The sequence below is a fragment of the Tachyglossus aculeatus genome, chromosome 22 (assembly GCF_015852505.1).
Source record: "Tachyglossus aculeatus isolate mTacAcu1 chromosome 22, mTacAcu1.pri, whole genome shotgun sequence".
NCBI lineage: Eukaryota > Metazoa > Chordata > Mammalia > Monotremata > Tachyglossidae > Tachyglossus > Tachyglossus aculeatus.
The window spans coordinates 1,242,625-1,269,861 of NC_052087.1; the positions used below are offsets into that span (position 1 = coordinate 1,242,625).

The following is a 27,237-nucleotide window of genomic DNA, read 5'->3' on the forward strand; positions in this document are numbered from 1 at the left end:
TTGCATCTTCTCCTGTCTTCAAGACATCTCTACTTGGATGTCCTCCTGTCACCTCAAACTTAAAATTTCCAAAACAGAGCTCCATATCTTCCCATCCAAACCCTGTCCTCTCCCCGATTTTTCCATCACTGTTGATGGCACCACCATTCTTCCCGTCTCACAAGCCCGTAACCATGGCATTATCCTTGACTTCTCTCTCTCTTATTCAACCCAAATATTCAATCCATTACCAAATCCTTTTGGTCCCACCTTCACAACATCACTAAAATCTGTCCTTTCCTCTCCATCCAAACTGCTCCCACGTTAATACAATCACTCATCCTATCCCACCCAGATTACTGCAACAGCCTCCTTGTTGACCTTCCAACTTCTTGTCTTTCCCCACACCAGTCCATACTTCACTCTGCTGCCCAGATGATCTTTCTACAGAAGCGTTCAGGACATGTCACCCCCCCTCCTCAAAAATCTCCAGTGGTTGCCCATCCACCTCTGTATCAAACATAAACTCCTCACCATTGGCTTTAAAGCACTCCATCACCTTGCCCCCTCCTACCTCACCTTGTTTCTTTCCTTCTACAACCCAGCCCACTCACTTTGCTCCTCTGGTGCTAACCTTCTCACTCTGCCCCAATCTCGCCTGTCTCGCTGCCAATCCCTGGCCCACATCCTACCTCTGGCCTGGAATGCCTTCCCTCCTCAAATCCACCAGACAATTACTCTCCCCCACTTCAAAGCCTTATGGAAGGCACATCTCCTCCCAAGAGGCCTTCCCAGACTATGCCCCACTTTTCCTCATCTTCCACTCCCTTCTGTGTTGCCTTGACATGCTCCTTTGGCTCTCCCCCTCCCAGCCCCACAGCACTTATGTATATATACAGTGCTCTGCACATAGTAAGCGCTCAATAAATACGATTGATGAAATACGATTGATGATATCTGTAATTTTATTTTTTATATTAATATTCATTCATTCAATCATATTTATTGAGTACTTACTGTGTGCAGAGCACTGTACCAAGCACTTGGGAAGTATGAGCCAGCAACATATAGAGATGGTCCTCCCCCTCATATTGTGAGCTCGTCGTGAGCAGGGATTGTCACTCTGTATTGCTGTACTGCACTTTCTCAAGTGCTTAGTACAGTGCTTTGCACACAGGAAGCACTTAATAAATACAATTGAATTAATGAATGAAGAAGCAAGAGTGAAAATACAGGCAGATGCAAAAAACATCAAACAGAACTGCATAACAAAACATCTGTGTACATCATGTGGTCAGGACTGTGCCCATCTTAACCTTTTTAGCTACCTGCTGGAGGAGCTAGGAGGGGAGCCAAAATAAAGGGAAGGAATGGAATCAAGAGGAAGAAAGCAAGGGAGAAAGATAACAGAGGGAGAGAGGAGGAGGAGAGGGAAAAAGGATGCAGGGGAAGAAGGTAGATCTAGGAGAGGCATGAAGAGAGAACGGAAGAGAAGGGGAGAGAGAGGAGAAAACATCAGGGTAATGAGAAGAAAAGAGAGACAAATAAGAAAACAGAAAGAAACAAAAGAGGATCGTGGTTAGCTCTACTTCTGAAATGAGCTTGTGCTCAACCGTCGTGATGCATCATCCCCTCTGAATCCTGCAGAAAGAAATGAGAACACGCTCCTGGGCTGTGTGCAGCTTTCGTTGCCCTTTCCCTCTCAAGGACAACTATGCTGCCAAATCTATTCTAGAAAAGGGACTGCGAGACTGAGGAACGTAGAGGCATAGAACTAGAGGTGTGCGGGTATGATTGTAGGGTAGTAATAATAACAATGACATTTATTAAGTGCTTACTATGTGCAAAGCACTGTTCTAAGCGCTGGGGAGGTTACAAGGTGATCAGGTTGTCCCACAGGGGGCTCACAGACTTAATCCCCATTTTACAGATGAGGTAACTGAGGCCCAGAGAAGTTAAGTGACTTGCCCAACGTCATACAGCTGACAATTGGCAGAACTGGGATTTGAACCCCTGACCTCTGACTCCAAAGCCCGTGCTCTTTCCACTGAGCCATGCTGCTTCTCTAGGGTAGTAATAATAATAACAGTGATGGCATTTATTAAGCGCTTACTATGTGCCAAGCACTGTTTTAAGTGCTGAGGAGGTTACAGGGTGATGTGGTTGTCCCACAGGGGGCTCACAGTCTTAATCCCCAGTTTACAGACGAGGTATCTGAGGCACAGAGAAGTGAAGTGACTTGTCCAAAGTCACACAGCTGACAACTGGCGGAGCCGGCATTTGAACCCATGACCTCTGACTCCAAAGCAGTACATATTGAACATCCACTTAGAATGGTACACTGTACGAGCTCTAAGGACTTGGAAGTAGATCATAGAGGAAGTTAGGCTGACTCAACTAGCTTTATTCCTACACCCTTCTCGAGACAACTCCGCTGCCAGGAAGATCTTAGCTACTTCTGGCTTCATCAACTTCATCAACTCTCTCAGCCATCAAGGGTCAAGAGATGTCAGGCCCCCTTTGTAAATCTACCCCGTCCACCTGCACCTCTGATCCTTTCCCTTCCCACCTTATAAAAACCCTTGCACCCTCTCTTCCTTTGATTGACTACTTCTTCTCCATTGATTAATTCCCTCCTAAACTGTCATCTTCAACTGCTCAGCCTCTGGTGCCTCCTACCCCTCTGCCTTCAACCTGCTCTTGTTGTTGACAGGATCTGCCTTTGGCCTGTGGAGGTGTGGATTTGGAGGTGTAGTAAGGGATTCATCTCCAGGAGACAAATCCCCAGAATATTTCTACAGGGGTGGGTGAACCCAGGCTTCCTGTGCTCAGCCTGATTGATTCCTGGGACACCCTATGGCATGGTTGGCTGGAAGAAGTGACGTAACCCTTTCAAAGAGAAGCAAGTCAAAGAAAACGCCTCAGTGAAATTGCTCAAATCCCTTTTGCATCAAGGGATGAGAATCAAAATCCTCTTGTTTGTTACTCAAGTTCGAAATCCACCTTGAGCGATACAGAGTTCTTCTGAAGTCAGGACGCTGTGTTTACGTCTCATCTGTACACGTAAATGTTTGAGGGGTGTTGGCTTTCACCAGGAAACACCAGGGGTGCAGTGACTAAGCAACATGATGCCAACCTGGGAGCCATGGGTTCTAGTCCTGCTCTTGCTCAATCTCACTGCGTGACTTTGGATAATTCTGCCTCATGTTTGCCTTTCTGTCCATAGCAACACTGAATGCACTTGCAGGCTTCTGTAAAGAACGGCACAGAAGAGATTGCAAAGCACGGAATAATGTAATATTAAAAATAAAGCTTTTCAGGAGTCTCAAGCTAAAGCATTAGGACTACGTAAGCACTACTAAAAGCTTCTGAGTGTTAACTGACAGTTGATTCTCTTCTGAACAGTGCTCTACAGAGACTGGATATGGAATTTCCTCATCCTGTTCCCACTTCATGAGCAACACTTCCAAAATGTAGGTTTGCTTAGGTAAAGGGAAGAGACAAAAATAAGGAATATCATCCATAGTGTTTGGGTACAGGTCTATGAAGTCGTTGTACACATATACAGCACATGAAGTAATGCCTTGTACAAGTAAGCAGAAGTGAAAGGGAGGCCAAAAAATTCCTGAAAACTCCATGGAGGAAATAAATCTTGGCTGCCAGAATTTGAGGATGAAATCAGAAGCACTGGAGGAGCTGAGTACATGACAGTAATTATACGTTACTCAGCGACCTCATAAAACCCTGTTTATCTGTACAAAGATTCTTTAAGCCAGGCTTTCCACCCATTCTAGCTAGTTTCCTTCAAATGTCATTCAGACAGAAGTCTCCCTTATTAGCATAGCCTTTGAGCCCCATCAGGGTCACTCAGCCTCCCACTGATCTGATGGTTGATTGACTTCTGACTAAAATTGAGACTATGGATTTGGTTTTCGTCACTGGGAGACAGCTGCCCTGGCTATGGAATGCATCTTCCATGAGGCTTTATCACATACCCCTGTCCCCTTGGGGCCCACATCTAGGTCTCCGGCTGCAACTCTGCTGGGCCCATCAATCAGTCACGAGTACTTACTGAATACTTGCCATGTTCTTGGCCCCCAACACTCCACCAGGGGAAGCACAACCTGGGAAACCAGTCTGAGAACAAGGAATCCTTCTCCCCAACTTCATCAGGACTACTGGGGGAAGCCAGACTCCCAGGGAGAAGCAGCATTCATTCATTCATTCATTCATTCATTCAATCGTATTTATTGAGCGCTTACTGTGTGCAGAGCACTGTACTAAGTGCTTGGGAAGTACAAGTTGGCAACATCCAGAGATGGTCCCTACCCAACGACGGGCTCACAGTCTAGAAGGGGGAGACAGACAACAAAACAAAACATGGCCTAGGAGTGGGAACTCAGGCCCAGGAGTCAGAAGAACCTGGGTTCTAAAACTGGCGCCAACACTTGTCTGCTGTGTAACTTTGGGCAAGTTACTTAACTTCTCTGTGCCTCAGTTCCCTCATCTGTAAAATAAGGATTAAGACTATGAGCCCTATGGGGACTGTGTACAACCTGATTATCTTGAATCTACCCCAGTGCTTAGAAAAGTGTCTGGAACATAATAAGCACTTAACAAATACCCTTATTATCACCACCACCACCACCATCATCATCATCATCATCATCATCATCATTATTATTATTATTAATTCCCATGCAAACCTTTAGTGGGATTTATCATCATCTCAGTAAATGAGGGCTAAGAAACGCAAGAACGTTGGTTTAATTGTAATTCTCTGGGAAGAAGCATCTTCGGGAGTAGTTCTCTGACCACTTACCCTCACCTGAGCTCTCTCCCCATCTCCCAACCATTTACTATGTTTCACCACCCAATGGCTCCTCCCATCCACCCATCTACTCTTCCACCATCCTCTATTTTCTCCCATTAGCCCACTCTCTCTCCTCCTTTTGGATCCATAGAGATTTATAAACCTTTCTTCCCCCTTGTTCATGCTCCTTTGATGCTTCTTTTTTTCTTTCTTTTCTTCTACACTATAAGCTTGGGTGGATGGAACATGTCTTCCAACTCTGCTGTATTGTACTCTCCCACATACTTAGAACAGTGTTCTGCACATGGTAAGAGCTCAATAAATACCTTTGACAGATTGCCTTCACACATGCCCACATCTATCCACCCAAAAAATTTGTTTTCTGTACCCCACAATACAATCTCAGTTACAATCCCCATCTCGCCCTTTCCATTCCTGAACAAACTCCCTGAATGGGCTGTTTACACCCATGGCCTCAAATTTCTTTCTTCAAACTTTATTATTATTATCATTATTAATAATATATATTTTTAAGTGCTTACTATGTGTAAAGCACTGTTTGAAACACTGGGGTGGACACAGGTTAATCAGTTTAGACAGTCCCTGTCTCACATGGGGTTCACAGTCTCAACAGGAGAAGAAACTGAGGCATAAGAGAAGTTAAGTAACTTGCCCAAGATCACACAGCAGAAAACAAAATGAGCCAGGATTAAAAATTAAGTCCTCTGACTCCGAGATCCGTGCTCTTTCTATTAGGCCACCCTTTCCGAGCAAGCAAAGGTGTAGAGCACTGTACTAAGCACTTGGGAGAGTACAATTCAACATAATGGGTAGACGTCACAAGGATCTTACAGTCTAGAGGTCAATCCAGTTTCTGCCTCCATGACTCCACTTAGACCATCCTCTCCATTCATTCATTCATTCAATTGTATGTATTGAGCGGTTACTGTGTGCAGAACACTGTACTAAGCGCTTGGGAAGTACAAGTTGGCAACATATAGAGACGGTCCCTACCCAACAACGGGCTCACAGTCTAGAACGGGGAGACAGACAACAAAACAAAACATGTGGACTGGTGTAAAGTCATCAGAACAACGTCATCAATTACATCCAACATCATCAATTACCTCCTCCTTGCCAAAACTAATGGCCTTAACTCTGACCTAATTCTCCTCAATTTCTCAGATGCTTTGGACACTATGGGTTATTGCCTTCTCCTGGAAATACTATTTAGCCTTGGCTTATCTGCCTCAGACCTAATAATTAGTAATAATTGTGGCATTTGTTAAATGCTTACTATGTAAGAGCACTGGGAAGATACAAGTTAATCAGGTCCCACATAGGGCTCATAGTCTAAGTAGGAGGGAAAACAAGTATTGAATCACCATTTTCATTCATTCATTCACTCAATGAATGCAGAACACTGTACTAAGCACCTGGGAAGTACAAGTCGGCAACATATAGAGACGGTCCCTACCCAACAACGGGCTCACAGTCTAGAAGGGGGAGATGGACAACAAAACAAAACATGTGGACAGGTGTCAAGTCGTCACAACAAATAGAATTAAAGCTAGATGCTTTGATTTTAGATCATTAACAAAATAAATAGAATAGTAAATGTGGACAAGTAAAATAGCGTAATAAATCTGTACAAACATATATACAGGTGCTGTGGGGAGGGGAAGGAGGTAGGGCAGGGGGATGGGGAGGAGGAGAGGAAAAAGAAGGCTCAGTCTGGGAAGGCCTCATTTTGCAGATGAGGTAAATGAGGCAGGGAGAAGTGAAGTGACTTGGCCAGGTCACACAGCAGACAAGAAGTGGAGCAGGAATTAGAACTCATATCCTTCTGACTCCCAGGCCTGTGCTCTATCCACTAGGCCATGCTGCTTCTCATAACTCTCTCCTGGTTCTCCCTACTACTTTGGCCAATCCTCTGTTTTCCTTCACTAGTTCTTTCTCTGCCTCCCCCTCCCTAAATGTGGGTGACCTGAAGCAGTGCTGGGTCTCCTTTTCTTTTCAGACCACACTCATTTCCTTGGGGCAGCGTGGCACAGTGGAAAGAGCCCGGGCTTTGGAGTCGGAGGTCACAGGTTCAAATCCCAACTCCGCCAATCGTCAGCTGTGTGACTTTGGGCGAGTCACTTAACTTCTCTGGGCCTCAGTGACCTCATCTGGAAAATGGGGATGAAGACTGTGAGCCCCCCATGGGACAACCTGATCACCTTGTAACTTTCCCAGTGCTTAGAACAGTGCCTTGCACATAGTAAGCACTTAATAAATGCCATTATTATTATTATTATTGTTTTACCTATCATTGGTATGGGGATAACCTTGTTAGCTCCAACCTCTCTCCTGCTCTACAATCTTACGTTTTTCTCCCAGTCCACCAGTGGGCAGCTGCTGCCCCGACGACCTTCGCGCTGTGACATCCCGGGCCCTCAACAGCCTTCTCTACAGGACCATCATTTTGGCCTGGTCAGGATTCCACCCCAGCTCTCCTTAGTGCTGCTGAGAAATCTCCAACCCAACTTGACTTCCACCACTCTAGTGGACAGAGAAAAGCAGCTTCAGGATGGTGCTGCTTCCACAAAACCTCAGGAAGACTGGGGCGGTTGCTACTGCAGCAGAAGCATGGCTCAGTGGAAAGAGCCTGGGCTTGGGAGTCAGAGGTCATGGGTTCGAATCCTGGCTCCACCACTTGTCAGCTGTGTGACTTTGGGCAAGTCACTTAACTTCTTTGTGCCTCAGTTCCCTCATCTGTAAAATGGGGATGAAGACTGTGAGCCCCGCATGGGACACCTTGATTACCTTGTATCCCACACAGTGCTTAGAGCAGTGGTAGGCACATAGTAAGTGCTTAACAAATACCAACATTATTATTACTATTATTATGGCTGCGGTTGTGACTGTGGACTCGAAACCAGAAGGAGCCCAAAATTCTGCTCCTCTAGTACATTGCAGAGCTTTGGCTTTTTTATGATATTTGTTAATCATAAAATTTTACAAATCATAAAATTTGTAATAGTAATATGCTCTTACTATGTTCCAGGGACTGTACTATGCACTGAGGCATGTTAATCAGGTTGGACACAGTCCATGTTGCTCACTGGGCTCAGTCTTAATTCCAGCTTTACACATGAGGCGACTGAGGCACTGAGAATTATTATGATATTTTCATTCACTCATTCATTCAATTGTATTGAGCACTTATTGTGTGCAGAACACTGTACTAAGCGCTTGGGAAGTACAAGTTGGCAAAATATAGAGACGGTTCCTACCCAACAATGGGCACATAGTCTAGAAGGGGGAGACAGATGACAAAACAAAACATGTGGACAGGTGTCAAGTCATCAGAACAAATAGAATTAAAGCTAGATGCACATCATTAACAAAATAAATAGAATAGTAAATATGTACAAGTAAAATAAATAGAGTAATAAATCTGTACAAACATATATACAGGTGCTGTGGGGAGGGGAAGGAGGTAGGGCAGGGGGATGGGGAGGAGGAGAGGAAAAGGGGGCTCAGTCTGGGAAGGCATCTTGGAGGAGGTGAGCTCTCAGTAGTATTTCCTAAGCGCTTACTATGTGCCAGGCACTGTATACTGAATGCCGGGGTGTATATGAGCAAGTCAGGTTGGACACGGTTCCCGCACCATGTGGGGCTCATAGTCTCAATCCCCATTTTCCAGATGAGGTAACTGAGGCACAGAGAAGTGAAGTGACTTGCCCAAGGTCACACAACAGACATGTGGAGGAGCCGGGATTAGAACTCATGATCTTCTGACTCCCAAGCCCGTTTTCTATCCACCTCGCCATGCTGCTTAGTAACTTGCACAAGGGTTTACAGCAGATAAGCAGCAGGCCTGGATTAGAGCTCAGGTCCTTCTGGCTCCCTGCCTGTTCTTTATCCATTAGGCCTGCTACTTCTCTTATTTTTTGTCTTTTATATTGTCTTAGTGTTTTTTTCATCTTTCCCTATGTCTCTGTTTCCAGTCTCCTCTCCCCCTAATTTTTATTTTCAATTGTGAGCTCCCCAGGGGACAGGGACTGTGTCTAACTCCCAATTGCATATTCTTTCCCAGAGCTTAGTACAGTGCTTTTCACATAATAAGTGCTTAATACATACACACATACATACATACTACTACTGCTGCTACTACTACTACTATTACTACAACTCTGGCTTCCACAGGCACCTCAAATCCAATATGTCCAAAACTTAACTTCTCCTCTTCCCTCCCCAAGCCCTCCTCTATATAAGAGTCCCAGCTCTCATGCCTGTAAACAACTTCCATATGTTGCCTTTTGGTTGTTGTTTCTCTGCAACGTTTCCAAAATCCACCCCTTTCTGCCCATCCAAACTTCCATGACGCTGGTCCAGGCCCCTGTCATATCCCTTCTTCATCAGCCTTCTTCACTGAGCTTCCTGCCTCTTCCGGCTTCCCCAGTTCATACTATACTCTGCTGCTGGTATCATTTTTCAATACATGTTCTGTATCCGTCTCCTGACTCCATAGAAACTTGCAATGGCTGCCAATCGCTGGCAACATCAAACAGATTTGTTGTCTATTAGTTTTAAGGAACTCAATTATCTCTCTCCCTCCTTCGGACCCATTCCCGTCTCCCACTCTATTCCAGCTCACATGCTTGGTTTCTCCCAAGCCAACCTACTCAGTGTGCCTCACTCTCATCTCTTCTGCCATCAACTTTTTCTATCCCTTAGATTGTGAGTTCCAGGTGGGACATGAACTGTAACCAGCCCTTTGAACACACATCAATCACTTAATAAAATACTATAATTATTATTAATTTAACATCATCAGTAGGTCTGGACTCTGGAAAATGGTTAATAAATATTGCTGCTTTGGAAACTTCATTAGAAGACTCTGAAACTCCCTAATGACTGGCAATGTCAGAGCCATGGGTATCCTGTCCGATCCAGTCTCCAGTGCCAATGGAGTAAGAAAAAGATGCATGCTAGGCTCAGCTGGTCCTGTTTACTTCTTCTATTAAGCCCTGCTGGAGGATTCAACAAGAGACCTATATTCAGGTGTTGAAACACTCATCTGGGAAACTATTCTAACTCAACAAGACTCTGATTCTCCTCAAAGTCCTAGAGTCAATCTCTTCAGCCTTGGCACCCCACAATTATGCAGAGTTCTTGGTTGCCTGTATTTTTGTTGTTGCTCTGTGGAACACCTTTTCAGTGGGGCTCTAAAATGGCATTTTCTCAAAGTGTTCGGGCTTCTAAGAGGAAACAATATTTTATTCATTCCTTTCCATTATTCCTAACTAAAGTTCTCATTTTTCATTGTTTCCTTTCCCTAAAATTTAATATCCTTGCATTGGTGGCTTTTGACTTTTCTTACCTAGCAAAAATGTTCAATTCAATCATACTGTGATCACTATTTCAAAGTGACCTTTCTCTATCTGGTTCTGGCAAAGGCCCTTCTCCAAATGACACCCAGAATATTATTTTAAAGCAGTGATTTTCTACCCGGTGTAGAGGGCTGGTGGTGATCACTCATTCTTTGTTCTGCAGTTACGCACTTGTACTTAGTGAATTTGGTTCCATCTTGTGCAGGTAGACAAGGGCAAAAGCAGTACGGGCTAGTGGAAAGAGCAGAGGCCTGGGAGTTAGAAGGACCTGGGTTCTGCTGAGTGACCTTGGGCAAGTCACTTCCCTTTTCTGTGCCTCAGTGACCTCAGCTGTAAAATGGGGTTTAAGACTCTGAGCCCCATGTTGGATATGGACTGTGTCCAATCTGATTAGCCTGTATCTACCCAAGAGCTTAAAACAGTGCCTGGCACATAGTAAGCACTTAACAAATACGGTAAAAATAAAAAACAAAATCTAGCTTGTGCAGAAATCAAGAGAAGAATTGCTCTCCTTCAGCAGAGATTTCAGGAAGATAACGTTCTGAAGTGGCAGATTTGATAACAAGAACAGACTCTGCCAATTGCCCATCTATTGACATACCACGGCACTCTCTTTATGTAGTGTAGTCACTGAAAACAAATATATCTCTTTATACATTAGAATAACTACAGCATTTTCAATAAGGAGAGGTGTGGGTTCTCTTGAGCAGAGGTCTTGGAAAGAATGGGTGACAAACAAGTAGATTTGAAAACGGCAATGTTACAAGAGGTGAACAAAAAATTTCAAGTCTCTTGTCTGGGGAATTATTCTTTTTCTGAAACATAGTTTTAATTAAAGGCATGTTGTTTAGATCCACCCTTTGACTAGTTCATCGAAAGAGTCTTTTTAAAAATCTCCACTACAGGTATAGCATTTATACTGCTCTGATTTCCTTAAAAGATCAGACATTTAAAATTTTATTTTCCAATACTACTCAGACGGTTCACTTGCTTTAGAAGAAAAGGATGAAAGGATATTTAATCAGATTGAACACTGTGCCAAATGAGGACTGAAAGCAACATACTTGGGCAAACAATCGTTTTGCAAAGCAAATCAATTTAAATGTTCCAAAAAAAAAATCCTGAACTGAGAAACAGTAATGTTTATTTACATTCCATTGCTGCCCCTGGTCATTTCTTAGTTCCCTAAGTGCTGCTTTTGATGGTAACATGAAACTGTGTTTTAGAAGACAGCAAAAAACTAGATGTGTTAAGTTAGATATAAAACAGCCAGGGCTGTTATTTGGCAAACGACGTGATCATTCGTTGAGAAGACCTACAGTTAACTTTGTTTCTGCTGCAGCATTACATCTGCCCTGTTTCACTTCAGTCTGTCATGATTCCGTGTGGAGAGAACATTTAGGAATGCAGCAGCAGTTGCTCTTTCTGCTGCCCCGTTTCCAGAATTTCCCAATATTGCCTAATGCGGGCTAGGCAGAACTCAAGAAGACTGTGGTTGGAGCTGAATAGGGAGGAGCTGACACAACCAAACTGTAATATTTCTCCTCTCTGACCCAAGGTTCCTAGGTCTGGCTCTGCATCAAGCTGAAGTATGGATGAGATGGAAGACTGGCTAGTTTGGAAAAGATGAATGCAGGCTATCTTATCTCCGGAGGGCAAGACGACAGCCACAGAATTTGGGAGGCAAAAACGAACTTCAATAAACTTACATTTTATTCAAAATGTTCTGACTGACTTTTGCTGACCAAGATTTTCATACTTTCATTCAGTCGTATTTATTGAGCACTTAATGTGTGCAAAACACTGTACTAAGCACTTTCTCAACACCTCCTGCTGAAATCCTGGAAAAATGGAAATGCAATTATCAATTAATAAAAAAATGGAAAGCTCACTGAGTGGAGAATCAGAAAAGCCCATGGCGAGTGGCCAGTTATGTCCAAATAGGCCAAGAATGGGTTTGAAGAATGTGTCAAACTCACAATGAAATTTTCTTCAACTACAGCCATTTACTTATAAAAGAGGTTTAGTAAAAGTGGTTGGAAAGAGGGCACCCGTGAATGTAAAGGATAAAAATAAGGAAGCTCAAATAATTATTTACTTTGGTCTTTGCTGAGGAAAATGTAAAAACATTCCCACAACTGAAGAGTGCAGTTTGTACCTTGCATTAAATAATAACAATTATTATTATTATGGTATTTATTAAGCACTTACTATGTGTCAGGTTGGGTATACTGCTTTCTGTGATCCCACCCAGCCAGACAGATAGGCTCCATGAGAAAACTCACCCACAGGGGACCCAAGCAAGACCCTTCTAAGAACTGTAATTGATAGATTAGGATAATTAAGCTTGATATAACGGTCAACAAGTATAGTATAAAAGGCTGGGGGAATCACCTGTTGCTGCTGTTCACTATCCTCTGAAGGGAAGACAGACAGCGAGCCCAGCGCCAGGGACCTCTTAGGCCAGGAATTCAGGATCTGAACGCTGGACAAGAATGATCACCCCGAGATAGGAAATTCTCAATGTCCCTGGGTTGACGGTTTAAATAGTGTCAGAGATCTCACTGCCCCTGGGTTAAGGGCTTAACAGAAGCAGCATCCACTGTGCTTGACGTTTTTCTGTATATTAATAAATGTTTTCTTTCTGTGATACTGAATATTGTGGTTTATTCCATTGGTAAAGCTGAGTCACGAACCCCTTGTTCCTAATTGACTCTACTGGGACATAACACATACCCAAATTAGTTTTTAGAATAGAGAAGTCTGGATCACATTGTAGTTATCTCAGCACATGTTTAGCTAAATGGTGGAGCCTGGATTGGAACCCAGTCCCCTGACTACGAGGCCTGTGCATTTTCCATTAGGCAACACTGCTTTTCTTTGAGCTCCTTGTGGGCTAGGGATCAGCTAGAGATCAGAAAAGCAGCGTAGCTTTGTGGAAAAAGCCCAGGCTTTGCAGCCAGAGGTCACAGGTTCTAATCCCGCCTCCGCCCCTTGTCAGCTGTGTGACTTTGGGCAAATCACTTAACTTCTCTGTACCTGTTACCTCATCTGTAAGATGGGGATTAAGACTGTGAGTCCCACGTGGGACAACCTGATTACCTTGTGTCTACCCTAGCACTTACAACAGTGCTTGGCACATAGTAAGCACTTAACAAATACCATCATTATTATTATTACCATGATTTCAAATTCTCATCCTAGCATTGTTTCCCTAAGTCTTAGTTCATACAATGCTTTGCACACGATAGGTGCTCAGTAAATACTACTGCATGGATAGATGAATGAACAAACTATCGACCTTACACAGAGGTTGGGCATGATGAACATTTTGTCAGATTTGGGAATTGATAGGATTAACCTACTCAGATCCTTACAGAATTTTTTGTTCTCTTTCTTGCTCTTTTTTATTGTTGAGGCATATGGAAGCAAGCCATTTTTGGATTGACAGGCAAACATAGGGTCATCATTTGGTCACTTATGCCTCTGCATTGATTTGGAAGACCAGACACTAAGGACTGATTGCAAATCCATCTGATGGGTCACCCTGAAGATGGAGAAGCAGTTGAGCCTAAGAGAATGAGCAGAGGCCTGGGAGTTGGGGGACCCAGGTTCCAATCCGGATCTTCCGCTTACTTGCTGGGTTACCTGGAGAAAGTCACAACTTCTCTGTGTCCCAGGCTCTTCATCTGTCTAATGGGGATTAAGTACCAATTAAGTATGACCTTCATCCTGGGCCACCTACCTGGCTAGTATTCTTGGTAGGGAATGGGGGGATCTGTACTGTACTATGCTGTATTTCACTGCATAATAATAATAATAATGATGATGGCATTTATTAAGCACTTACTATGTGCAAAGCACTGTTCTAAGCGCTGGGGAGGTTATAAGGTGATCAGGTTGTCCCACGGGGGGCTCACAGTCTTAATCTCCAATTTACAGATGAGGTCACTGAGGCCCAGAGAAGTTAAGTGACTTGCCCAAACTCACACAGCTAACAATTGGTGGAGGAAGGATTTGAACCCATGACCTCTAACTCCAAAGCCCATGCTCTTTCCACTGAGCCACACTGCTTCTCAACTTGGCAAAGAGGTGATGATTTCCAAGTATCCAATCAGATTGCCTACTGGAGGCAGAGTAGGAATTGAGAAGGTACCTGGCCCAAAGGAAAGAGCACTTACCTGTTCTCCCCATCTCCCCCTTAGACTGTGAGCCCCGAACTTTCCAGTCACTGTAGATGGCACAACCATCCTTCCCATCATCATCATCATCATCAATCGTATTTATTGAGCGCTCACTATGTGCAGAGCACTGTACTAAGCGCTTGGGAAGTACAAATTGGCAACATATAGAGACAGTCCCTACCCAACAGTGGGCTCACAGTCTAAAAGGGGGAGACAGAGAACAAAACCAAACATCTCACAAGCCCGTAACCCTGGTGCCATCCTTGACTCCACTCTCTCATTCACCCCACACATCCAATCCGTCACCAAATCCTGTCAGTCTCACCTTCACAACATCGGCAAAATCTGCCCTTTCCTCTCCATCCAAACTGCTACCAAGTTAGGACAATCACTCATACTATCCCAACTGGATTACTGCATTGGCCTCCTTTCTGACCTGGCAACCTCCTGCCTCTCCCCACTTCAGTCCATACCTCACTCGGCTGCCCGGATTATCTTTCTAAAAAATCGTTCAGGGCATGTCATCCCCATCCTCAAAAACCTCCAGTGGTTGCCTATCAACCTCCGTATTAAACAAAAACTACTCTCTATTGGCTTTAAGGCTCTCCATCACCTTGCCCCCCCCCACCTCCCCTCCCTTCTCTCATTCTACATCCCAGCCCACACACTCCACTCCTCTTGTGCTAATCTTCTTAATGTACCCTGATCTCACCTGATGTGCAGCCAATCCCTGGCTGGACTGGACTGGACTGGACTGGAATGCCCTCCCTCCTCAAATCTGCCAATCACTCTTCCCCCTTCAAAGCCCTACTGAAAGCACACCTCCTCCAAGAGGCCTTCCCAGATTAAGCCCCCTTTTCCATAGCTCACCCTCCCTTCCATATCACCTCAATTCGCTTCCTTTGCTCTTCCCCCACTCCCTGCCCCACATCACTTATCTATTTATTTTTATTGATGCCTGTTTACTTGTATTGATGTCTGTCTCCCCTGTTTTAGGCTGTTAGCCCATTGTGAGCAGGGATTGTCTCTCTTTATTGCTGTATTGTATTTTCCAAGCACTTAGTACAGTGCTCTGCACACAGTAACCACTCAATTAATACAATTGAATGAATGAATGTGGAACAGGGACTGTGTGTCCCATCTGATCAGCACACATCAGCACTTGGCACACAGTAAACACCTGACCAATACCATTATTATTATTGTTTGCAGACAAGGAAAGGTAAAACTGTGTTTCCCAGTAGGCAAAGGGCTGATTCACTTCAGTTCCCAGCAGTTAGGGGTTGTTTTGGGTGGAGTCAAGCTCCCACAGTCCTCTTGGAGATGCTTAGGCTCTTTCCTCTGGGACTGGCAACGGTAAACTGCTGTGCTCTGAGAGCAAACTTGGAGTCTTCCTTGACTCCCCTCTCTCATTCACCCCACACGTCCAATTCATCACCAAAACCTGCCAGTCTCCTCTCCACAATATTGCCAAGATCCACCCTTTCCTCTCCATCCAAACCACTACTTTGCTGGTTCAATCTCTTATCCTATCCCGACTGGACTACTGCATCAGCCTCCTCTCTGGTCTCCAATCCTCCCATCTCTGCCCACTTCAGTCTATCCTTCACTCTGCTGCCCCGATTATCTTTGCACAGAAACACTCTCGAAATGTCACTCCCCTCCTCAAAAATCTCCAGTGGTTGTCTGTCAACCTACGAATCAAGGAAAAACTCTTCACTCTTGGCTTCAAGGCTGTCCATCCCCTCACCCCCTCCTACCTCACCTCCCTTCTCTCCTTCTACTACCCAACCCACACCCTCCACTCCTCTGCCGCTAATCTCCTCACCGTGCCTCGTTCTCGCCTGTCCCGCGGTCGACCCCCGGCCCACGTCATCCTCCGGGCCTGGAATGCCCTCCCTCCACACATCCGCCAAGCTAGCTCTCTTCCTCCCTGCAAAGCCCTACTGAGAGCTCACCTCCTCCAGGAGGCCTTCCCAGACTGAGCCCCCTTTTTCCTCTCCTCCTCCTCATCACCCCACCTCTGCCCTACCTCCTTCCCCTCCCCACAGCACTCATATATATTTGTACAGATTTATTACACTATTTACTTGTACATATTTACTACTCTAGTTAGTTAATGATGTGCATACAGCTATAATTCTACTTATTCTGACAGTTTTGACACCTGTCCACATGTTTTGTTTTGTTGTCTGTCTCCCCCTTCTAGACTGTGAGCCAGCTGTTGGGTAGGGACCGTCTCTATATGTTGACAACTTGTACTTCCCAAGCGCTTGGTACAGTGCTCTGCACACAGTAAGCGCTCAATAAATATTCTTCAGGTGAATCCTGTCTTAGTAAAGTGCTATTTTCGGGCAATTACAGTACTTCAAAATGTTCGCTGAGTACTTTTCAGCTTTTCAAAGAAGTTATGCACAGTTCACAAATGGGGCCTGGCCAGATTCCAATTCTCCTTTATTTCTATGGAATGTCTGAATTGATAGAGGACTTTTCATTTGGGGTACTCTAGCAAAGGAGGTCTTCTTCCAACACCACTGGCAGCAGGCATGTGCTTTTTTCCAACAGTGGCGGCATTGGTGCTGAGCTATCCACATTTCTCAGTAGAGAAGCAACGTGGCTCAGTGGAAAGAGCCCGAGCTTTGGAGTTAGAGGTCATGGGTTCTAATCCTGGCTCCGCCAATTGTCAGCTGTGTGACTTTAGGCAAGTCACTTCACTTCTCTGGACCTCAGTTACCTCATCTGTAAAATGGGGATTAAGACTGTGAGCCCCCCTTAGGACACCTGATCACCTTATAACCTCCCCAGTGCTTAGAACAGTGCTTTGCACATAGTAAGTACTTAATAAATGCCACCATTATTATTACTATTATTCTCTGGGCCTCAGTTACCTCATTTGTAAAATGGGGATTAAAGACTGTGAGCCCCCCGTGGGACAACCTGATCACCTTGTAATCTCCCCAGTGCTTAGGACAGTGCTTTGCACATAGTAAGCCCTTAATAAATGCCATTATTATTATTACTATTAGGACCTTCTGTAACCAGCAACCGCCACTGCAGAAACAGCTGATTTGGGTTTAGACTTATATCATGTGTTTATGCGCTCTTCCTTTATTCCAAATTTTTTTATAAACAGTAGTTGATTGTTACATTTAGTTGTCTTTGTTCCCAGTCTGTATCTGGTTTCTATGATAGAGCTCCTGTTTGGCCTAAGTGGTTTCTTTGTAATTTATCATTTTCCCTCTGAATTCCATAAGATTTTTTTTAAAAAGCTGCCATTTTACCAGCTTCAACCACCCCAGCTCTGCCGCTTGCCAGATCTGTGACTTTGGGCAAATCACTTAACTTCTCTGGGCCTCAGTTACCTCATCTGTAAAATGGGGATTAAGTCTGTGAGCCCCACGTGGAACAACCTGATCATCTTGTATCCTCCCCAGCACTTAGAACAGTGCTTTGCACATAGTAAGTGCTTAGCAAATGTTATTATTATTATTATTATTATTATTATTATTATTAGCTGTAGTAAAGAATTCCAATGTATAGATTATCCTGACATTCCCAGAAAGCAGAACGTATGACAATAATAATAAGGGTATTATTAGCCATAGTCAAGAATTCCAATGTGTGGATTATCCTGACATTCCCAGAAAGCAGAACATATGACAATAATAATAATAATAATAATAATAATAATAATAATAATAATGATAATGGCATTTATTAAGCACTTACTATGTGCAAAGCACTGTTCTAGGCACTGGGGAGGTTACAAGGTGATCAGGTTGTCCCACGTGGGGCTCACAGTCTTAATCCCCATTTTACAGATGAGGTAACTGAGGTACAGAGAAGTGAAGTGTCTTGCCCAGCTGACAATTGGCGGAGCAGGGATTTGAACCCATGACCTCTGACTTGTCAGGGGGGTATCCCAGGAGCTGCTTTATGGTAGACTGAAATGGAGAAAAAGCAAGCAGGGAGGGTAATAATAATAATAATGGCATTTATTAAGCACTTACTATGTGTCAAGCACTGTTCTAAGCTCTGGAGTAATAATAATAATAATGATGGCATTTATTAAGCACTTACTATGTGGAAAGCACTGTTCTAAGCACTGGGGGGATACAAGGTCATGAGGTTGTCCCACGTGGGGCTCACAGTCTTCATCCCCATTTTACAGATGAGGGAACTGAGGCCCAGAGAAGTGAAGTGACTTGCCCAAAGTCACACAGCTGACAAGTGGCGGAGCCGGGATTTGAACCCATGATCTCTGACTCCAAAGCCCGGGCTCTTTTCCACTGAGCCACGCTGCTAGTTAATCAGGTGGGACACAGTCCCTGTGCCATGGAGGGCTCATGGCCTAAGGGTAGAATAGATATGGTAAAGACCCAATGAGGCCTAGTCTAAAGTAATATGGTATAATAACCAGATGGTTGGGGGACATTAGCAGCCAACGTAACAGTCTTTCTATGTGCAAGAATCTATTTATTTATTTATTTTACTTGTATATATTCTATTTTATTCTGTTAATATGTTTTGTTTTGTTCTCTGTCTCCCCCTTCTAGACTGTGAGCCCACTGTTGGGTAGGGACTGTCTCTATATGTTGCCAACCTGTACTTCCCAAGTGCTTAGTACAGTGCTCTGCACACAGTAGGCGCTCAATAAATACAATTGAATGAATGAATGAAAAGAATCAGGAATGGGTGGCTTTCCTTGACCAGAAATCTTGGGAAGACTGGAATTGTTAGAGGCAGACTCAGAAATAATAGCAAGTGTACTGAAGTTGCAAATGTAGAGTCAAAGCAAGGAACTATAATTAGGGGGACATAATATGAAACAGATTATGGATCACACCTCGGTCTCTTTAGCCATTCTCGCATGGAAGGATATAATAATGATGATGGCATTTATTAAGTGCTATGTGCAAAGCACTGTTCTAAGCACTGGGGAGGTTACAAGGTGAACAGGTTGTCCCACGGGGGGCTCACAGATGAGATGTTGTAAAATCCCCATTTTACAGATGAGGTAACTGAGGCACAGAGAAGTTAAGTGACTTGCCCAAAGTCACCCAGCTGACAATTGGCAGAGCCGGGATTTGAACCCATGACCTCTGACTCCAAAGCCCATGCTCTTTCCACTGAGCCATGTGGTCTCTCTTTCAGCTGCGTCATCTTCAGAAACCCCTAGATTCTGTAAAGAATCCACATTTTATTGCCTTTTTCCCCTGCTAGATTCTCGGGATCACTGTACTCTCCCAAACACTCCCCCAGCGCTCTGCACAGAGTCGGAATCAATACATACTATTGATTCTAGCCAGAATCCTTTAGGAACAATTACTGAAAAGAAAACACAGAATAAACTTCAGACCACAGTGGGACAACAGTGAACATAAGCTTTGCTGGAGCAGTTAAAAGCAAGTTAATAAGACTTCACAAAAGTATTCATTCATTCACTCAATCATATTTATTGAGCGCTTACTGTGTGCAGAGCACTATACTAAGCACTTGGAAAGTACAATTTGGCAACCTATAGAGATGGTCCCTACCCAACAACGGGCTCACAGGGGGGACAGACAACAAAACAAAACATGGCAGCATCACTAGACTAGGGGTTTTGTACCTAATAAAAAAAGTTGACTAACCTAAAAAGTCTACCAAGACCCTGAGATTACTCCTCAGTGATATGGCAGTGAGAAGCAGGGTGGCTCAGTGGAAAGAGCACGGGCTTGGCAGTCAGAGGTCATGGGTTCTAATCCCGACTCCGCCACATGTCTGCTGTGTGACCTTGGGGAAGTCACTTAACTTCTCTGGGCCTCAGTGACCTCATCTGTAAAATGGGGATTAAGACTGTGAGCCCCACGTGGGACAACCTGATCACCTTGTTTCCCCCCCCAGCGCTTAGAACAGTACTTTGCACATAGTAAGTGCTTAACAAATGCCATTATTATTATTATTATTATTATTATTATTATTATGGCTGCCCGTACAGGACTTGGAGAAGCTGATCCTTCTCCCGTTGTTCACAAAATAAAACATGACTGTGCTAAGTCGTATTCTGCTTAACTTCATCTGTGCTTGAGTAGTAGTAGTAATAGTATTAATTGAGCATCTACCGTGTGTAGAGTAGCATTCTAAGCATTGGGAGAAAATGCCAGCACCCCAGCCCCACTGAGACAGTAAACTCTTCGTGGGCAGGGAATGAGTGTATCAACTCTGTTGTACTCCACTCTCCCAAGCACTTAGTACAGTGCTCTGGGTAAGCACTCCTTTAATACCATTGTTTGATTCACAAGTTCATTCATTCATTCATTCAATTGTACTTATTGAGCGCTTACTGTGTTCAGAGCACTGTACTAAGCACTTGGGAAGTTGGAATTAGACATGGTCCCTGCCCCTCAAGGAGCTCACCACCTAAGAAGGACACTAGGAACGTGGAACCTGGATCTGAATACATTCCAAACATCAGCAGGCCTAGAGATGAAGAGAGTCCTCTAGACGCATACATAAAAGGAGACCTGCAGATAATCAGAATTAGGGTTACAATAATAATAATAATGATGGCATTTATTAAGCACTTACTATGTGCAAAGCACTGTTCTAAGTGCTGGGGAGGTTACAAGGTGATCAGGTTGTCTCATGGGGGGCTCTCAGTCTTACTCCCCATTTTACAGATGAGGGAACTGAGGCCCAGAGAAGTTAAGTGACTTGCCCAAAGTCACACAGCTGACAATTGGTGGAGCCAGGATTTCAACCCCTGACCTCTGACTCCAAAGCCCGGGCTCTTTCCACTGAATCACGCTGCTTCTCAGCGGCATGAGAAGCAGCATGGCCTACTGGAAACACTATGAGTCTGGGAGTCAGGCTTCTACTCCTGACTGCCCCACCTACCCGCTGTGTGACCTTGGGCAAGTCACTTAACTTCTCTGGGCCTCCGTTTCCTCATCTGTAAAATGGGGATTTTAGACTGTGGGACAGGGACTGTGTCTGAGCTAATTAATTAGTAACTACCCTAGTGCTTAGTAATAATAATAATGGTATTTGTTAAGCACTTACTATATGCTGAGCACTGTTCTAAGCGCTGGGGAAGATACAAGGTCATCAGGTTGTCCCACACGGGACAACAGTCTTAATCCCCATTTTACAGATGAGAGAACTGAGGCACAGAGAAGTTAAGTGACTTGCCCAAAGTCACACAGCTGACAAGTGGCGGAGCCGGGATTAGAACCCACGACCTCTGACTCCCAAGCCCAGGCTCTTTCCACTGAGCCTCGCTGCTTCCCAAGTAGTGCTTAGTAGTGCTTGGCAAATAGTAAGTGCTTAACAAACATCACAGTGATTGTTATCAGTAGTAGTATTATGTTGAGCTTTTCAATAACAGCAAAATGCTACAGCCTAATAATAATAGCATTTATTAAGCATTTACTATGTGCAAAGCACTGTTCTAAACGCTGAGGAGGTTACAAGGTGATCAGGTTATTCATTCATTCATTCAATCGTATTTATTGAGCACTTACTGTGTGCAGAGCACTGTATTAAGCGCTTGGGACGTACAAGTTTGCAACGTATAGAGATGGTCCCTACCCAACAGCGGGCTCATAGTCTAGAACGGGGAGACAGACAACAAAATGAAACATATAAACCAAATAAAATAAATAGAATAAACATGTACAAGTAAAATACATAAATAAATAAAGTAATAAATATGTTCAAACACATATACATATATACAGGTATCCCACGGGGGGCTCACAGACTTAATCCCCATTTTACAGATGAGGTAACTGAGGCCCAGAGAAGTTAAGTAACTTGCCCAAGGTCACACAGCTGACATTTGGTGGAGCCGGGTTTGAACCCATGACCTCCGACTCCAAAGCCCGGGTTCTTTCCACTGAGCCACGCTGCTTCTCATAATCTGAAGAGGAATGAAGATATGTAGCAGCCCAGAGTTGGTAAACCCTATTCATAGCAAAGTATTTCGTTGGAAAACACACTAATGAATGCATCACTGAAGTCTGCTACCCGAAGTAGTCACATAGTCCAATAATTCAAAAGTAGTCACAGTGATATAGAAAATTGAATCCAGAAGACACGTATATTTCTTAAAAGACTGGTAGAGGCCAGTGTCAACATGGCCTTAGAATTTAGATTTATAGAGCAATTTAGTGTTCAGCCTTGTCCAATGGAACTTCACATACTACAACTCCTTCCTTTTGAAGTTGCTTTCATCAATGCCATCTCCGTGTCATCAAATGGAAAGACAGGAACACAAACAATGAGATCCCGGAATGCCACCAGCTCCCCCATATTAACAATGCAGGACTCGTTGCAGCGCTCCTTGAGTAAATAGGGCAAGTGAAGAGACTACTCAAATAATTGTTTTATAGTGTGCTGGAATGAAGAAACCATGAACAGATGGACAGAAGAAGAAACACTTTGAAGATGGAGAAGCAGCATGGCTCAGTGGAAAGAGTCCGGGCTTTGGAGTCAGAGGTCATGTGTTCAAATCCCAGGCCCACCAATTGTCAGCTGTGTGACTTTGGGCAAGTCACTTAACTTCTCTGGGCCTCAGTTACCTCAACTGCAAAATGGGGATTAAGACTGTGAGCCCCCTGTGGTACAACCTAATCACCTTGTAACCTCCCCAGCACTTAGAACAGTGCTTTGCACATAGTAAGCGCTTAATAAATGCCATTTTTAAAAAAAGATACAATGAAGTCAACCTAATATTGTGTAGCATAATGGGACAGTTGAAAAACAGCATAAAACCAACCAGCCTGCTCTTCAGGACTTGGCAATAAAGTCACTGTTTCAGAACAGAGATTTGGGGAAAATCATGACGTCAAGGGGGAGTAGCAAAAATAGCAGTAGGCCCCATAAATAACAAGTGCAGCCAGGAGCACTTTTTACACGAACGTGATATGATGATGGTGATGATGGTGGTATTTGTTAAGCACTTACTATGTGCCAAGCACTGTTCTAAGCGCTGGGGGAATACAAGGGTGATCAGGTTGTCCCACGTGGGGCTCACAGTCTTAATCCCCATTTTACAAATAAGGTAACTGAGGCTCAGAGAAGTTAAGTGATTTGCCCAAGGTCACACAGGAGACATGTGGCAGAGCAGGGATTCAAACCCATGACCTTTGACTCCAAAGCCCATGCTCTTTCCACTGAGCCACGCTGCTTCTCATTAGATACAAGCTAATCAGGTTGGACACAGTCCCACTCCCACATGGGACTCACATTCTTAATCCCCATTTTACAGAGAAGGTAGTTGTGGCACAGACAAGTGAAGTGACTTGCCCACGGTCACCCAGCAGACAAGTGGCATAGGCAGAACTAGAACCCAGATCCTTCTGACTCCCGGGCCTGTGTTTTAGCCACTAGGCCATGCTGCTCTTACTAAATGAAAGAGATATTAAAGAGGTATGTATAGTACAGTGCTCTGTGCAGAGTAAGCGCTCAATAAATATGATTGAATGAATGAACAGTTCTTATCCAAGATCATTCAAGAAGTCGAAAGACATATTTTGATCTTCTCTAGATTACAGGAAGGTCTTTAGTTGCTGGAATCTAAAAACTCCTAGCTTTAAATGGTTAATAATAATAATAATAATAATAATGGCATTTATTAAGTGCTTACTATGTGCAAAGCACTGTTCTAAGTGCTGGGGAGGTTACAAGGTGATCAGGTTGTCCCACACGGGGCTCACAATTGTTCTCTGTTGATTGTGATCCTGTTATTTCTATGAAATCTGATCTCAAATCTGAAGCAAGGAGCTAAATTAAGATGGAATTGGATGGGCAGTAATGCTAGGTACATGGGTTTAAGCTTGGCTTGGGAAGACCAGGCCGAGGTTCTGGTTAAAATCACTTATAATAGTCCATCTCTACTACTGAATCAGCCTCCTCACTGACCTCCCTGCCTCCAGCCTCTAAGCTCTTCAGTCCATATTTCATCCTGCTGCCCAGGTTGTTTTTCTAAAAAAAAATGTTCTGCGCTACGTCTCCACTCCGGAAAATGCCTCCGAAGGGGCCAATCCATCTCCATGTCAAGCAGAAACTCCTTACCATCAGGTTCAAGCCATTCAATCACCTCTCTCCCCCATACTTTATCCTTGCTCTTCTAGTAATAATAATAATGATGGCATTTGTTAAGCGCTTACTATGTGCAAAGTACTGTTCTAAGCACTGAACAACCCAGCCTGCGCCATTCACTCTTCTAAACCAACCTACTCACTGGCCCTTGCTCTAATCTTATCCACTGTTGGCCCCTTGCTCATGTCAAGTGCTTAGTACAGTGCTCTGCACACAGTAAGCGCTCAATAAATACAACTGAATGAATGAATATCTCCCCCTCCAGCCTGGAAATCCCTTCTCCCGACATATCCAACAGACATCCCTCTTCCATTCTTCAAAGCCCTCCTGAAACTACATCTGCTCTCATCCCCTTACCCTATTTTCACTCCTTTCTGCTTCATTCGTGCACTTAGTTCCACCTCTAAGAACTTAGGTCATAATAATAATAATAACGATGGCATTTATTAAGTGCTTACTATGCACTGTTCTAAGCCCTGGGGAGGTTACAAGGTGATCAGGTTGTTCCATGGGGGCTCACAGTCTTAATCCCCATTTTACAGATGAGGTCACTGAGGCACAGAGAAGTGAAGTGACTTGCCCAAAGTCACACAGCTGACAAGTGGCGGAGCCAACCCAGCCCCAGCACCCTTATGTACATATACTTATACATGGTTGCTTCCCTTACCTATAACTCGTTTTAATTCTGTCTTCCACACACTCTGGGGCCCCTCCATCACTGCCAATGAAAGCATCCATGGTAGCTGCCCCCTTCCCTCCTGCTTCCGAGAGTCCCTGCTACCAGAGTGCCTGCCGGGCCAAAGATAAAAGCTGCTCCCATGTGTACCTACAGCATGAAGCCTCCAGAAAACCCCACGAAGACTGGTGGCGGTTGGTATGCCCTAAACTCTGAGCCCCAAGGTGCTTGACATTCTTCTCCTCTAGCCTCAGCACCCTACTGGTTTTGTTTTTATTTTGTTTATTTATCCACGATGTGTTTTAGTGTTTCATCATTCCTGCTGTCTCCTGTCTTCCCCCTTGTAAGTCTTAGATTGTGAACCCCCTTAGAGACAGCGACCACATCTAATTTTCACCTTTGTACTCTCTCCCAGCATTTAATTGAGTGCTCTGCACATAGTAAGCACTTGCTAAATGCTATTACTACTACTCAGCTTTTTGAGGGCAGAGATCATGTCTACCAACTGTACTGCACTCTCCCAAGCTTAGTACAGTGCTGTCTGCAAAATAAATGCTTAATGTAGACAACTGATTGATTGACCATGGCTAACCAAATTGCAGGAGTGGATCAGAACAAAAGGGGACTGGAACAGTCCCCCTTTTAAAATATAAATCTAGCTTCACCTTATATTACAGCTTTAGTTCACAAAAGCTTCTGCAGTATTAGCTCGTATAATGCAAGGATAGCCTATTATTTTCTTCAAATTCAGAATCTTCATGGGGGATAAGAAAAATAGTGAGGCTCCAGACAAGACCTGAGAAGTTAATCAGCACATAAGCAAGACTACAGCCCAACACAAAGAAAATTAAATGACTACAAATAAATCTAGACAGTGAAAAAAGGATGAATGATGGAATAGGGTAAGAAGAATATCAAGCTAAAAGACAATTATTTAATTTGGTAAAATACAAGGGTAGTAGAGATTTTAGTTTTTTGATGGATTTGATTAAATATTTTCTCTTCAATTTACTCCTCTGAAATGTCACGCTACAGTTCATTTTTTTCTTTCTTTTTCTACTTGAAAGTGAAAGAAGTTTGCATCTACTTCAAATATCCCCCCCCCCCCCCCCCAGGAATCTAATTCATTCATTCATTCAATCGTATTTATTGAGCGTTTACTATGTGCAGAACACTGTACTAAGCACTTGGGATGTACAAGTTGGATGTTCTGGCTATCCCTTTGAAAATCTGGGAATGGGTATTTAGTCGAAGGGTATTTATTTTTCTCAGCGGAAGAGGACAAATGCTCGTGTTTGCCCTGAAAGGAAGAAACAATCACATAAAAATATGCACAACGTCTTACCTCATTGAATCTTGTCACGAGATCTTCAATAGGGTTATGCTCCCCATTTTGGGACGGAAGAAGAGATGCAGATAAAGAGGCTTTGATACATGGCAGTTCATGCTGGCATTCAGCATTTCCCAAATCCCGGGTTAAGAGGCAGAGGTAGTCAATAGGTAAAACCTTCCGGTAGATATTCTGTTCCTGCTCAGTCAGAATGCTGGCAACCTCTTCCGGAAACTGAATGAGGGACTGCAGTTCTATCAGCTCTTTACTGAACCCGGATCCATTGGAGGAGAGAGTGTTTGAACTTGCCATGGAGGGGCTCAGTTGGCGTGCTATAACAAAACAAAACAAAACAGAAATGATCACATGACGTTTTCTCTTCATTTTCCATAGACATTTCCCATTTCCACAATCATTTAAACATGATACTCTTACTGCCATCCTAGAGACAATGCTGTTGTCTTCTCCTCTACTTAGAAGCTGCATGACATAGAGGGAAATCAATCAGTGGTATTTACTGAGCACTTCCTGTGTGCAGAGCATTGTACTAAGTACTTGGAAGAGTACAACAGAGATGGTAGACATACTCCCTGCCCACAACCCGCTTACAGTGTAGAGGGGGAGAAAGACATCAAGATAAATAAATACATTTAGAGGAAGAGCCTGGCAGGGAGGAGTTTTGGAGTCTAATTCTGGCTTTCCCACTGATTAGGTGACTTTTGGAAAAGTATTTCACCTCTCGGGCTTCAGTTTCCCTTCTGTGAAAGGGATGCAATACCCGATCCTGT

The 27,237-nt window shown here is 43.9% G+C and overlaps 1 protein-coding gene across 1 annotated transcript in view; it reads right to left on the minus strand.

Annotated features, from left to right (window-relative positions):
• The window catches only part of PLCE1 (phospholipase C epsilon 1), a 217,648-nt gene that overhangs the window by 127,135 nt on the left and 63,276 nt on the right, over positions 1–27,237 (minus strand). The window contains exon 3 of the mRNA XM_038764430.1: positions 26,465–26,781. Within this exon, the coding sequence (XP_038620358.1) occupies positions 26,465–26,781 (317 nt within the window). The remainder of the gene's footprint in view (positions 1–26,464; positions 26,782–27,237) is intronic.